Here is a 15,378-nt window from a genome sequence, read left to right as displayed (position 1 = left end):
GGAAGAGAAAAAGAAAAACAAAAAAGGCATTTTTTGAGAGTAGGAGGGCGTTTTTGTCATGGAAAAACTTGCAACATACCTTTGACAGACAAGTCCACATATCCAGTGGCAGTGCTGCATGTCTGCCCAGCATGGGTTGGGCAACCGACCAGCTGCCTTTCTGTGGTGGATGGACATGGTGGTAGCACCTTGTCCCAGCTCCAGAGTTCTCCAGCAATGGCAAGATGAGGCAGGGAAGAGAAGAGAGATCGAGAAGGTGGCAGAAAGTGGGAATAGACTAAGTCAGTGCTAAGAGACCAAAAGGAATCTACATTGTGAACTGTCCTGGAAAAACTATCACTGTGTAAATGCAGACATCAGAATTTGAATCAAAGGTATGTTTTTCCGTATTAAACCCAATGCCTTAAAATTCCATGTGAAGCAACCAGGAGAATAGAGGTGAGGTGCAGATATGTGCCTATTTGTTTCCATAACATTTCAGCACAAATAGCAACTGCCTCCTTTGGTTGTCTGCTCCCTTTTTATATCAGTACCTTAGTGGATTTCCATATTCCAGTATGCTCAGTTCCTTACTCAAGATTATTTGGGACAATCTATTATTTACCTCTCTTCGACCTGGTCAATTAGCTTGTCTGATTAAATCTGCAGAGGTGATACAGGGCTCCATCAGCATCTGAAGATGGGCACCTTTCAGAGCTGTGGTCATGAGTAGGAAATCCAGAGCAGGTGAGATGCTGGGCTGTTGGCTCCTCTGGTGCTCTTCTTTTTTCACCTGTGTAGGCCCAGCTCTTTGGAGTTATTTGAACATAATGATGGCAAACTCTGTGTACATAACCTAATATATAAAAAGCCTTTTTCACAACCCATGCCTGAGATTGCAAACTCCCCTCCCTAAATGTTTGTATTTAGCACAACATCTCCCCTCCCAGTCACACGGGGAGTGTCCAGACAGTATAGTGTGGAAGCTATAAAATCAAGTAGTTCAGATACAAGAAAGGCTAGGAGGCTGTTGGTTCAGAGTTCCTGGAAAGCCTGGGATGGTGTATAAAAATGAGGTCATATCTAAAACATCTTCAAATATGTTACTAAAGCAAATGTTGCACAATTGAATTAAGGTTTCGGAGGAATAAAAAAATAGAGATGGATTTGTTTTTCTGCTGAACAGGACAAGTATGTTGTATTTAATGATTCCCATAGAAAAATGTGGACTTCAAAATTAAAGCCACAGCTGTGTTGTCAGTCTAAGAAAGTATATTGGATGGGACATACAGAGCTGTAGACCAACCTGTATTTTCCTGGGCTTTCTGGATTGCTCTAATGTGCACATTCATGCAGTAATTATCTTTTTACTCGGGGTCAGAGACTGGTGAGCATTAGAGCTGTGCTGCAGATTGCTTCAGCTGCCTCCTGCTGTCCCTGCATATAGCCCTGATCTTATTTGATTGATATTCTCAAGCTGTGTTTCTTAATGAAACTGTCTTTAAAATAGCATTCTGTGGGTTTATAGAGCTACAATTTTTTTTCCAGTTGTGTATCTGAGACAATTTTCTATGTTGTTTGAAGTTCCTTCATCAAGCTTTTGTTCAGCTGTTCCAAACAGACTTTTGCTCCCTGTAAAAGCTGTGCTCCTGCCTTACTTACAGACACAGGCATCTTTGGTTGACTGAGTTTCTCTACTTTCATGTGGAAATACTTGCATGACACAAAGACCCATATTAAAAATGGCTTCTACTTTCCTTGCTTGGTTTACAGAAGGGGTCTGTTGAGTCTCTTTGTCAAATGCTTTAGACCTGGATTATTTAAAAAGGAGATGTGGCTTCTTGAGGTGATCCAAGGATTCTTGTCCTAAGTCTCATAATCTGCCTGCACAGAGCTTCCTGAAAACAGTAAGGCTCTTTACAGTTTTCAGCTTGGCTATTCCCATTTACTTGGCAATTTTGGAAGTCAAAACCTTTATACTTCTATAAATGCCAAGATGTCTCAAGCAAGGATTTTTCATGGGGTGCCTGAAGTTCTCAAATGTTTCAAATACAGTATAAATATCATTAAGTAATGCCTAGTAAATAGCAGGTCTTGAAAAGCCTGAGATGTTGCAGTACCTTCATGCTCTTGTCAACCTCTTTTGAGTAGATAAGAAACCCCCATTTTCAATCAACAGAACTGAATAAAGTTACTTAAATAGGTCAGTCTTGTGACTTTAGCATACAACTCCTAGGCTCCATAACAGACTTAGAAAGCTTGAATCTCCCAAGATCAGAGAACACCAAAGAATTGCAGCCAAATTTTCATCTGTCTTCTGCACTTGGTGCTTGTAAACTTGCACGTGAACCCTCTGTCATTAGGATATTTCCACCCACTAAAGTGCAGGTGGAAGGCCCGGTTAGGTAGATGGGCACTGTGTGGTTTGTACTCAGCATGGCTGGGTTTTCATACACCGATGTGGTGTGGTGCATTTCCGCAAGGGAAATCTGAGGTCACTTCTGCAGAATGTGTTAACCTCGCAGCACCAGGTCATTCACCTCTTCTCTGAGGGGCACACACACGAAATTAGGTAACGTGTTGAATGTGAAGGTCAAAATACTTCACCCTATCTAACCCCAAAATCAGTTAGAAAGTTCATTTCAAGGTGTGTTTGATTTCTTTAATAAAGTCAAACAATGCATAATGGCTATATCTGAGGAAAGCAGGAAGGAAGGCAGGAAGGAAGGAAAAGATGTTGATGTTTACAGTTCTGGTGCTAAAATATTCAGCATTATGAAAAAAGCCTCTTGATTTCTTTGTTTCTGAGTTTGTAGAACTGAAAAGATGTTTGCTTAAGCAAAGGAAAAATCCTTTTTTTAAGATTGGTTTTCCTTTGTTACCTCTAGGAAGTTGCTGTGATGTCGGGAACAGTTGTCAAGGAAATAACAGCCCTTCTCTCTTGTTTGTAGCAGGATTTCAGGTTTGGTTCCTTCAGGGACACAAACAGCACTTGTACTTCTGCATCTCTGGGACAGAGGAAATTTGTCTAGTTTTTGTTTTGCTTTTTGGTTTTGTTTCAGTCTTACTTAGATTAGACATACCTGTGTAAAAATCCCAAACCAAGTAAAACAAATCTTTTATGGTCTGTCAATCTTCCAGCCTTTTCATTCTGGTGTTAAAACATTTTTATTTCTGATTCGTTAGGTACAAAAGCCAAAATTACTGAAATTTCAATTCTGGATCAAAGTCTGGCAGCTAGTAGACTACAAAACTATGAGGGAAAACATTCTCTATGCATGAGACACGAAAATTAATTGTTTAAGCAAAATATTTTTTCAGATGTTTAAGTTTTGTATATGAATCGTCCCACTAATACTAGCATAAATGTTCTACAAATAGCCGAAGTAATACAAATGTTTGCTAATAGCTTGTTTGATTTTGAACTTACTTCAGTTGCTTTGGCAAAATGCTGTTCCTGAGTGAGTAGAAGATTAATTGGGTCCTCAGCCTTCAAGTGCGTGGTTGCAGCTGTGAGTCATCTCCTTACTTTCCGTTCTGTCCTGGGATCTCTAATGACTGCAGCGGATCAGCGTGTCGTGTCACAGGGCAGCCACGAGCCACGCCGCTGAGCACATGGCGCGGGCTGTTGTGTCGCTGCTGGCTCGGGGGAAAGAAGTGCTCATTCAACCCGTGCTGCTCTGAAGTGCTCTCTGAGTTAGGACCTCGGTTTCAGAAATTACTTCACCCACACTCCCTTTTCACCCTTTTCCTACCAGGGTCAGGTGACAGATCCCTAACCTGAATTTGTGGAAATGAAATAGAAAAAAGGGAATGAATTTGACTTGCATATATCTGAGACTTTCATATATTTTAATTAAGATTTTGAAAAATTATGTGTGTGTATGTATACACACAAACACACACAAAAACATTCTCACATTTGCTTTACAGAGAATTAAAACTCTTGCAGCTGTGACCTTCTACAATTACTGCCCTACTGGATAGCTAACATTGCTGTTGGACTGTATGGATCTGTGAAACCAGCCATGAGGTTCCAGATTGGTTTCTTGCGTATCTTCAAGTGACTTGGCACTTAAGAGGGTTGGTTGTGATGCTAAGCCTCCCACTCATTTGAAAATGGGAAGAAGCAGGTGATGCCACCTGAAGCCCTCCTTCCTGGCACCTATGGAAAGCTCTGTCTTCTGACTCAGGCTGTTGAATTGCATTTGGCAAGGCAGGCATAGCAACTGATGGTAGCTGAGCAGTGTATTTTAGTACCACTACCTGTTTTTTCTTGTGGATTTTGAAATGTCAGAAAGTCTACTAAAGTTCATAAGCATTTAAAGCACTGATGCAAAAAATGGAAGAAAAAAAGAAACCAGGAGGTGTCTTAGTCCATGTTGCTTACGGCATTTTGTGAAGTCTTTTACACCTATACAAAATATCTGTAAAGAGACACTAAACTAACCTGTTGCATTTTGTTTACTCCTTTTGCATGGATGTAAGTGATTAAATAAAATGCCAAGCAGTGGAGAATTCAGCAGAATGATAGTACTGTTTTAGCTTGCTCTGCGTGGCTTGTTCTATTAATACATGTTTGTGGTCAGGAAGGAACGCAGTCTCACTACGCTATAATATGTGCAGTATTAATTTTGGTTTGACACCTGCCAGGCAAAGATCCTCACCAGCCAAAGGCATTCTTCACAACTGAGCTCCATCTGTTGTGCAGATCTTTGATTCTGATATTTCAAATGATTTGAGCCAAAGCAAAAAGAAGAGCCAACCTGAAGAAAAAAAAAAATCTTGAAGAGGAATGAATAGTTCTATCAAGGCTAAATAGATGGCTTATTGTCATATTTGGTTTAAATCCTGCAAGGGAAACACATATGATTAGTTTTGTTTTAAAAGAAAACAATCCTTCATACTGGCAGTGTCGTTGTTGTTGCATGAAAGGAATATTGATAGCTAAAGTTCAAGCACATGATTTTATTGCTGAAATGCTGCAGCCTTTAGAAAGATTTCTTGATAGGAAAGTGGCTATTTTAAAAAGTTTACTCACTTATTGTACTCAGCAGATTAAAAGCCTAAGGAGTCTGCTTCGATTCTTGCATGCAAAGGAGCAGCAGGCTTAACACTTGCCTCAGCTCTTTGAAAGACAGCTCAGGCTTTTTGAAATAAGCATTCGAGTAATGTCTGTCAAAAGAAGTTAGCTTCCAATCCCCTGACAAAAGTTGCATGATGAGTTTGTCACCTCACTGACAAAACGATCATTAATTGCTCCAGTTATCTTTGTTTTTCACTTAGAGTGGGTGAATTACTGTGTCAGAGCTGCCTGACCCACATGGGTAAACATTTGCCTCCTATGATACCACGAGAGGTCTGTGACAAATATGAATGTGTTTTATGTTCATCACAACTTCATACAACCACCCACTGATCATTTATTATTGTTTGTGACAGCGTGGAGAAGAAACATGACAAAAAGAAATTACGGCTCTGTGGGCTTCAGATCTATAATTAATGTTTGAAAGTGCTGTATTATCAAACACCATTCAGTTCACTGGGAACTGCACAGCATTCAAAAGTATATAGAAATGCAGTGACATACTTCAGAATTTGATTTTTTCATCATTATTTATAGAGTTGACTGTTGGTATGATGGCTGGCCTGTAAAACAAAGACTCTCATCTCTACTTTCAGGCCAGCAGGTGTCTTTGTGCTATCTAGTAATTCCTAAAAGCTTGAATGTTCCACAGAACCTAACAATTGAGCAGATATTTCTCTTTTCCTTAGTGTATTGCTGCATGCTGAACCTGTTCATGCATTTATACCAAAGGTGTACTGCAAGGATGGCATCATTAGCTTTGGCTTCAGTGCTCATGCATATTGCTCACTTATGTGAGCTCACTTATGTATAGCAATATAGAAATTAATAGGAAATATCAAGCAAATTTTACTTCAACTTCAGTGTCTAGAACAACAGAAAATGCTGCTGAAAATAAAAAAAGATATAAAACCACAGTATAATTAAGTCCAATCGTGCCTGTAATGTAGGGTCATCCTGCCTGAAAAGAGAGTAGACATTCTAGTATGTTGTTTTGTGTTTACTTTGCATAGGTGTTCTTTTCCTTGCATGCATCTGCAGCCACCATTTATTTATGAAATTAATTATTTGGTCTCATGGTATGCAGCAGCAGAGAAATACTGTGTGGGATTGTAATTAATTTTTTTCACATGGGAGACAAAATAACATCCACACTATTAACTGCTGAAACTTCCTCCCTGTTCTTTCCAGTAAAATGTGAGCAAAGATATGAAAACCCAATCTCTTTCAGTTCCTTAAACCCAGGGATTGCTCTCTATGGCTTGAACAGGGTGGAAATTGAAGAGAGAATTAATTCATTTACAGACTTCTTTGTCAATCTGTTTAACATAGATTAGTACTGAAGACTATCAGTATAGCAGAGATCTGTAGAGGTACAAATCCTGTAAGAGAGATTAAAAAATGTTCAAAAAAACTGCGTAGCTACTGAAACAGAATAGTGGGAATACAACTGAAAACTTTTGTTATGAAATCTGAATGATTATGTTTCCAGTTTCAGCAGTCTGCTTCCACATCTGCAGCTACTAGGCAGTCATTAGCAAGTGATAAAGAATATATGAATTCGCTGCTGGTATTGAGCCAAAATAGAAACGTTTGTGTTCTTGAACTGCCTGTAGATTTACAAAATTTTACGCTTTTTTTCTTACCCTAATACCCAAAATGTATTTAATGTCACAAAATGTGATGTTTTAGAGCTCACAGAGGAGAAGAGCTGCCAACAAATGAAGATATATGTACTTTTTAATTACACCACTAATGCAGAGTCCCAGCAAGCTTTTGACAGGAAGAAGCTGAATTTGGTACCTTGGGTGGATTGTGCTTCACTTCAGGGAGATTGTTTAAAGTTGCCATAGATTTGATTATCAAAGGATCATGGTCACAATTTATTCTGCATATTGGCTGTCATATGTATGGTAGATTCCAATTTGTTAAAAATAAGACAGAGAACTTCGTACCTTTTAGTGCAAGTCATAAAAAACCAGCACAATGTGGAAGAATGCAGCCAGTCTTAAAAATGTATTTCATATTTTCTTTTGTTTTGATTAGTGCCTTTCATAATTTAAGATACTTGGAATGTAAATTGCCATAATAGAAGTATGCTTACAAGTAAGTGTTTTATGAACACTAATTGACAGAAGTTGGTTTTATTCATGCAAATTCTGTATAGCATTTGCATTCATCAGATCAGAAGTTAGCAAGTTACAGAAACTGTGAAGCATAACTATTCAAACAAGCATAGAATTCTCTGTTAGATTTGTTTTACTGTAACATGGTCAGCTGAAAAAAATATACTGCTTTCTAAAGCTTGATTTTGGGTGTTTTTCTTTCAGTGTGCTTACTGTACAGATTCCATTCTGTAGTTTGGGTATTTGACTGACCAAGATTTGAATTGATTGCTTTAGGGAAGATGATATATATTCTTAAGAAGGTATTGGACCTATTGTTCCTACAAAGGTGCAGGTTTTCCATCACTGGGATTTCCCCAAGCTGAGTCAACCCTGTGGGAGGAAGAATCTGGATTTCCCAAGCAGAGAACAGAGATCAGCTCTTGCTTCATAGTCATCATCAAGTGGTGTCTTCCAGTAGCCTAAAATGGGATGAAGGAGGTGGGCATCTCTTTGGTAGTTGGTAGTCAGGAGCCTTCAAAGGAGGCAACCAGCATGAACAAGTGGAACAGCTATCACAGCCTCCCACCTCGCAGCTACCCATGTAACTCACCACTCACCTTTGGAAGGAGAGACAGGGAAACAGCTATGCACATGCTAAAAGCAGGAAAAGACTATACAACTTCTCCAAGTTATTTTACTCTTCTGTAAGTGAATTTAAGCTGGGTGTATTAACTTTAACTATGGAAAGTTATCTCTAATGAGGTCAGGTATCTGTCTGCAAATAATACAGTTCAATTTTTCTTGCTCCTTGGTCAAGCACTCTTTAAAACCCACTGAAACCAGGAGGTAGACCTGGTGGGTTTGAGTAGACTGGATGGGCTGAGTGATCCATGCTGTTTGCAGATGCGTAGAAGATATGTATGTGCTGATACCTAGAAGAGAAATATTTTTCCATGTTCTCTGGAGCATGATTATTTGGAACTGTTGCAAAATACTAATGCTCCCTTCTCAGCCTTTGAATCAGTCTGGTGTTTAATTAGCAACAATGACAACAAGATTAAAAAATAACATCCAAATTATATAGTAGAGGTTTGTTTCTGGATAGTCTGTTTTACTCTTTTTCAGTGATTTGCAAATTGAACTTGTTTCCTGTGTTTAAGCAGATCCCAAACTGGATCCTAAAGTTTGCTGCAGTGAAATAACCTTATAATGCTTCATGATAATTTTTAACTTGCACAGGAGGGACTAAGTGCTGCACACTCCATGAAGACCTGCCAAGTGTTGTATATTCAGTGTGATAATTTCCTGTCTGGCACTCCCGTCATTCATGGCTGCAAGTTGGCTTATGAATTTGAATGTGATGTAGGAAGAGGACAGGCATTTGCCTGCAGTTTCACCTGTTAGGACAGTGTTGGGAGAGAACAGCTGAACAAAAAAGCAGCAGAGCAGCTGTACAAATGGAGATCTACTGTAACCTCCCATCTTCTTTTCTAAAAAATCAGGCCAAGCCATCCCCTGCAGTTACCCAACAACTTCTGTTTATTCTATCCTTGTCACCAGGATCTCCACCATAATCTTTTGTTTAACTTCAATGATCTGTAGCACTTACTGTGATCCCTCAAAATGCTTCTTCTCTGCTGTGCCTTTCATCCAGCATCTCTGGCAGCTCAGGGGGGTTGCAGCTCCTAGAAATCTCCAGTGTCTTCATTAGTGGGAGCGTTACGGACTGTCCTTCAGTTCAGGTTCTGCAACCCCACCTCGCTGCTCATGGAAGCCTGTCCCAACCTGATCTGCCAAGTGTTGTTTTTCTTCATGACACACTCTCACCATTGTGCTCACGCCAAGGGGATTTTACTCTAAAGCAAATATACCTGTTTATGTGCAAGTTGTTTACTATTGTGACATTCAGTCAGTAAATATTTTCTGGAACATAGCACAGCTGCCAAAACACACAGCACACAGCCTTGCCAACCATGCCCATTCTGTACCCAGTGCTGGGTCTGTGGCTCAGGCTAGCTGAATGAGTGCACTGCTCTCTGAGGGGGCTGGAGCAAAGCAGAACCTCACACTAGATGCATTATTATGTATGTTTTCCTTTTGCTGAACTACCCCACATGCCACTGATGGCATGTTAGCCACAATGGTTCTGAGGAGCTTCAGGGTCCCTTTTAGTTTAATTTCCCCTAGTAACCAGTGCCATGCACTCCTCTCCTGTGGGGTGTTGTGTGTATGCACGTACCCTTAGTAGCTTCTGAACCTCTTGTCCAACTTCAAGAAGCCTGCCAATTTGCTATTGAAAAAAGGAGCAGTTTAATGAGTGTCTTGGGAACAGGTAAGCAGCAGAAGACCTGAAGTCAGCTGTGGGATTCACATCCTGGGAGGAAGTGAGGCTTCTTTGGTTTGCTGCTTGTAGAACCTCTTAATCTAACTTTAGCACTTCTCAGGGAAGAACTGTTCTCCAGATGCCAGAAAAGATGATTAAAGAGGACTCTGAAATGTTTGCTTTGAACTCTTTAGAAATCATTATGAGGATCTGATAAGAGGGTTAAGCGAACAACAGTTATTGACTTGAGTCCAGATTGCTGAAGGACTCCATACACCTAGCAGGAGGAGATGCTGAGGCCAGGTGCATGCCCAAGCAGTTACTCCTCTTTACAGTCCCATTCTAGGAATGCAAAGTCCGAAGACCAGACTCACCTACATGTTTCTGATGTGATTATATAAAAATTAGAGTGTTTTCCTAGCATTGTTTATGCCAAGGGCTCTCGCATGCTTGATTTTAGCATACTGCTTGATTCCCAGGAGAGTTTTCTCTCAAGCAGGTGCTGTTCTGGAGGCTAGGAAGCATTCTTGATCCTTCCCAGGGAAATCTTTATAATTTTTGCTGTAATTATTTACCAGGAGGAATATGTCTGTGCAGCTCAGCATTACAGTGTGCAGCTCAGAGATACCTGGATTCCCATTTCCTCTACCAGGGCTTCTTCTGTCTTATCCAACAAGTATGTACATGGTCCTTTAAATGGATAAAATACAGAGGCAGTGCTGGAAGCAGAGACCAGTCTGCAGAGACACCTTTCCCAACAGACAGATTTAGATGATTAGATGGGCTTGAAGATGGGCTATTATATATCCCTGACTCCTCAACTGTCTCCTGAACTGCCTGTGGCACTGTTCTTGTTGGACTAAGCAGCAACTCATTGAGACTCTTTCAGCACTTTGTGTTCAGGTGCAATTTCCATTGAAGTCCCTTTTACAGAGCAGGGAGCAAAAGCCAGAAAGTTGGGTGTGTGTTAAAATGTATTGACTTCACAGGGAAGAAGTCTCTCTGAAACTCCAACAAATGCTTTTGGTCATGCACAAAGAAGTCACACTTACATGGAGAAGGGTCCTTTAGACAAAATTTTAAGGCACTTCGGGCTCCAGCAGTTTTGAGGAATCAGCTGAGTACTTTGCAGGTCACCCAGATATGCTTCGGCCTTTTTTACTGCTGTCTCCTGTGTGGACTTTATTTTACATCCAGCCATTTGTGCCAAGTGGGACACAGCTGAGGTGAGTTTATTTTCCATCCCCCTGATTTTTCCAATACCTTCTTGTGGTCTCCTACTTAAAGCTAGAGAGGTTCTGATGAAAAAGAAATGCAAAAGCGATGACTGTCTATCTTTGCCCCATGTGTTTTTTGTGTTTCTGTTATCTGGGTGACTCTGTTTTGTCTGGTCTGTATCTGTGATACTGTCTATTTATATCCAGCTCTGTTTCCTGTCCACACTCACCAGCACCACTGTAACTCCTGGTTTGTGCAGCGGTCTGAAAGTACAAATGTACACACAGGCCAGAAGCTGTCAACATCTCCTGGTTTTTAGCTGGAACAACTAGGACAAAGGCTTAGTGTGGATGAGCTTCCTTCACCAGTGAGAGCTGGAGATGGAGAGAAGCACATTCCCTTGTGCTACAGCTTTGAATAGAAGGAGCCACGGGTCTTTCTTGGGGTCAGTTTCAGCTTCACAACCAGAGTAGAGAGTCTCCTTCCCATCTCCAGCCCTATGGAAGGAGATTTTCATGGTCCCAAGAACCATGCCAGCCAGCTGGCTGGTGGTCCCAGGAGAGAAGCTCTGCACCAGGCTGGCTGTCTCCTCAGCACAAAGCTGTTGGCTCTTCATTCCTCAGGGCTGTAGTGGCTTTAGCATGAGCAGTGACACTCCAGCCTCTAAATCTCTGCAGCGTGTGGCCCTGGCACCTTGCAGCCTAGACCATATCCACAGCTAGACACAGTGTTTCACTTGGTGTTCTCACTGGAGGTGACAGCAGCACAAATTGCCTTCTCCAGAGAAACCCTCAACACCCTCTGGTGGTGCCCCAAGCCCCACTTCTTCCCATTTTTACCAGTGCAGTCCTCATTTTGCTAAGTGGAAATGTATGCTTAACAAAAGCTTGTACAGTGGTACTCATCGGACCCACCTAGAGCAAGAAAAACTTCACCTTTTTTTTTCAAAAATGAGGTCTCAGTATCCTAAAAATACCTTTCAAATGCAACTGCAGGATCTGCATAATTGAAACTTTTTCTCTAATCTCATTACCTCCCTCAGGCAGTTCCTGACAAGTGGAGATTATAAATGAGAGTTTGTAGTAAACATAGCTGGAAAAAAGGTATCTTTAATGTTTTCGCAATGTATTCAAAGCAGTCTGGGCATGAGCACAGAGAACTCATTTCTATTTCACCTGAAATGCCATTATGTTTATTAAATTAGAGTGGCATTAATCCTAGAACATACCCAAATCTTTTTGTGATTTTGCATTTGTCATAACTGAAAGCTCTCAGTAAATGTTTCTCTACACTTCTAAATAACATTGCCTGTCATGTAATATTTATCTCAGATTTTGCTCAGTGACTGTATCAGAGCTGAAAATGAGCTATCACAGAAAATAAAATGGGACTGAAATAACAGTCCTTTGTATTAAATTTAACATTTGGCTTCTGTCCCAGAGTTTTCCACATCCATATTAGAATCAGATGGTAGCGTAAGATGAAAAGATCTCCTGGATGGGTTTTATTCTGATCCTTATTAAAGGACTGATAACAGGCTGAAGGCAAGGTACTTGTTGTAGTAAAAAAGCCTGCCTAATATGAAAGGCTGGATGGACAAGCTGACATGTATTATTGTTAGGCCTTCCTGCTTGATCACATTTCAGTATCATAAAATCATTCTGCTAGTGGACATGACATAGAAAAACTCCAGCATGAGAGCAAAAAGCCCAGGCTGGCAGGTATCACTGCTGTGGGCACACGCTTAGTAGCTGACCATAAGCCAAGGAAAGGGTTTATATTGAAAAGTATTGTTGGTGACAGCACAGTGTAGGTATATTTATTTTATTCTCAGTATTTGCATTCATGAAAGACACTGCCTTGTCCTGACTTACCTGTGAAACTGGTATCATGTGTGATGTGACTGCATAGGGCAGCCCCACTGGTATTACTCAGCCTTCTTCAGAAGTTGTGCATCCTCTGCCCTATCCACAAACCAGCACTTGTCCCAGATTCCTTTGGCAGTCTGGAGACAGAAAGATCAAAGGGACCTAAATAGTTTTCAGAAAGCAATTTTCTCTTTACTCAAAGCAGCTTTGTATAGTTCTTATGTATTATTTGGCTGAAATTGTACAAACGTTTTCAGGCTCTGGGTGTTCTATGCAAAAACAATTACTTTTGATTAAATGAAGGAATGGTGCTTTCTGGTGTTTCTGTTCTGCTGTAGTGGAGACTGTGAGCATGATATTGGAGCTATAAATTAGATTTTGCAAAGCAGCATTTCTGTAGGGAGTCTGCTGCTTCAGACCAACAGACTATCATCAGCATTTTTCAAGGGGATATTTTGCCTGTGTTTTGTCGCAGTACTTTCAGCAACAGAAGTAGAGCAGCAATTGCAGACTGCATTGGCTCTTCATTTCAGCTTTTGATCACAAAGGCTATTGAAGAACAAATATGCCTTGTAGGTATTTTATGCTGCTTTTCTAATTGCACCTTTTTAAAGGCTGGTGGTTTGAACTTACAGGCAGAGAATCGTTTCACTGGCACTGGCTGTTTACAGCATTAACATCAACATCTGAGCTTATGTCCAGTGCTCCTTTTACAATCAGTGGAGAGAAATGTGTGTGTTTAGAGGAGTAATTAAGCTGATTATTTTAGACATCTTTTTTTTCCAGTGAGAGAGTTTGTATTTTAGAACAGCCTATTTCTCTTCTTAGCAATAATTAATCCTAGCATATTTAGTTCAGGGGGTGTTATCTGTAGTTAGGTGAGCTGGATCCCATGCAGCATGTTTTTGAATAGCACTGCATTCTCACAGGCTACTAGCACTGTTTGTATGAATACTTTGAGGGGTTTTTTAAAATTATCAGATTATCCTAGGGAACACATAAAGAGACCATTTGTGTGCGTAAGAAATACTTGGTTCAGTCCCTACAAGATTTTTACTGCTGATAATTACGGCTACCTTAATGCTTCCTGTGAAAGCTGTTTTCGTAGTTGTATTGATCCTGTCCTCCTCAGGTACCAGTTCAATGTTAAACATCTTTTCGGATGAAGAGGGCATTCTGTTGGGTACTTGGACAATGCTAGTGGACTTACTGTCAGGCAAAAATGTCAGAGAAAAAATGGGACCTCCTTGCACTCTCCTGAAAACATCTTCAAGGAGCTCAGATGAATGGAGCTGTGGCACATACATGCCTGTTTTCAGGAGTGTTACAAGAACTGGGCTGAGGGATAAGGAAGCATAATTTGTCTTGGTGAACAGTGTTGATGCCCTGTTCATTTGGGTTCACCTGAACCATGCTTATGGAGTAATTCAAACAGAGGAAAAGCCCTCAAGGCTGGTCTCCTCAAAATGAGTTTGCTGTATATGACAGGGCACAAAGGGTAAGCAACATTTTAGGAGACAGAAGAATTTCCTGGGAACAACCCTCAGAAAAAAAAAAATAGACTAGTACCTAGTAACTAAAGAATCAAAGTTATTTCTGAAGTGTATGAATGGAGTCACAGAATAGGAGTAATAAATAGGAGTATTTGTCATTTGTCACTATACCATACTGGTGCAAGCACATTGATTTTCAGAGGATGATGGCTGCTGGAAACGGGTTCCCTGAAAACCTTTCTTGTTCGTTACCCTGAAATCTGTAATTACTTTTGGAAGTCTTTGCTTTGGTATACAGTCCTGATGTCTGAATTACTGACCTCCAAAACCACAAGGCTCCCTAGTATGGTCCACTGAGCATTAGTTTTCCTCTGGTTAATCTTCTGGTTGATTATGTAATTATTTTTTCTAGGGAAATACATATTCTGTTTCTTTGTTTCATTAATTTTTTCACCTCAGCTTTGCTTATGTTTATTCCCTCCTTTGTCAAGGTCTCACATTAATATTTGCAGCATTGCCTAGTGACACCCACATGCTTTTTCTTTCTCTTTTTTGTTTTTCTCTTTTACAGATTTAGCTGAAATTGCACCATGCATTTTGAAGATATCACCAACAGATCAGCAGTTGAACAAGCTGGCGAGGAGGCTGGGACCTGAATGGGAGCATGTGGTTCTGTGCTTGGGTTTGTCCCATACTGACATCTATCGATGTAAAGTCAATCACCCTCACAACCTGCAGTCACAGATCGTAGCTGCATTTGTCCTTTGGAAACAGCGTTTGGGGAAAAAAGCAACGATCCAAAGTCTGCACGCCAGTCTGATGGCAGAGGAAGTGGATCCTTCTGTGATACAGTACATGTTTGAGTGAAGCCATGCTATTTGTTCAGAGCTTCCATGTACTTCGGTAAATTAAGTAAAGAGTATGGAAATGTATGTTGAAGATGGGACGCCTCAAACTGGAAAAAAATGGGATTGGGAACTGTGATTTTATTAAGCTTAAACATTCCAGTTTTCTGTGACATCTTGTGACTTGTAATTCTTTTCATGCCAGATTAATTTTTAGCAGGCATTAAAAAATGGATCTCTCTTTCCAGTTCTCTTTTGTGCTATTCCAGTGGGGATATAGGGTGACAAAGTTCTTGCAAGCAGGCGGGCCTGCAGTGAGTTCAGCAAGGTTTTAGATTTCACTAAAGGAGGAAGACTTGGTTTAACTAACTTTCTGGACTATGTAGGAACCTTTTTACTGCTGTTTCATGCTAGTTCCCTGATATCCCAGCAAGAAATGAGACTAATCACCGTTACTA

At 40.5% G+C, this 15,378-nt stretch overlaps 1 protein-coding gene across 2 annotated transcripts in view; it reads left to right on the top strand.

Moving 5' to 3' along the window:
- CRADD (CASP2 and RIPK1 domain containing adaptor with death domain) overlaps positions 1–15,163 on the top strand; it is a 76,858-nt gene extending 61,695 nt beyond the window's left edge. For both annotated transcript variants that reach the window (XM_008636567.2, XM_017738018.1), the window contains exon 3: positions 14,647–15,163. In XM_008636567.2, the coding sequence (XP_008634789.1) occupies positions 14,647–14,942 (296 nt within the window). In that variant the 3' untranslated portion in view covers positions 14,943–15,163. The remainder of the gene's footprint in view (positions 1–14,646) is intronic.
- Positions 15,164–15,378: the final 215 nt, after the last annotated feature.

The sequence above is a fragment of the Corvus brachyrhynchos genome, unplaced genomic scaffold, assembly GCF_000691975.1.
Source record: "Corvus brachyrhynchos isolate BGI_N302 unplaced genomic scaffold, ASM69197v1 scaffold56, whole genome shotgun sequence".
NCBI lineage: Eukaryota > Metazoa > Chordata > Aves > Passeriformes > Corvidae > Corvus > Corvus brachyrhynchos.
This window is presented reverse-complemented; position numbering and strand designations above follow the sequence as displayed.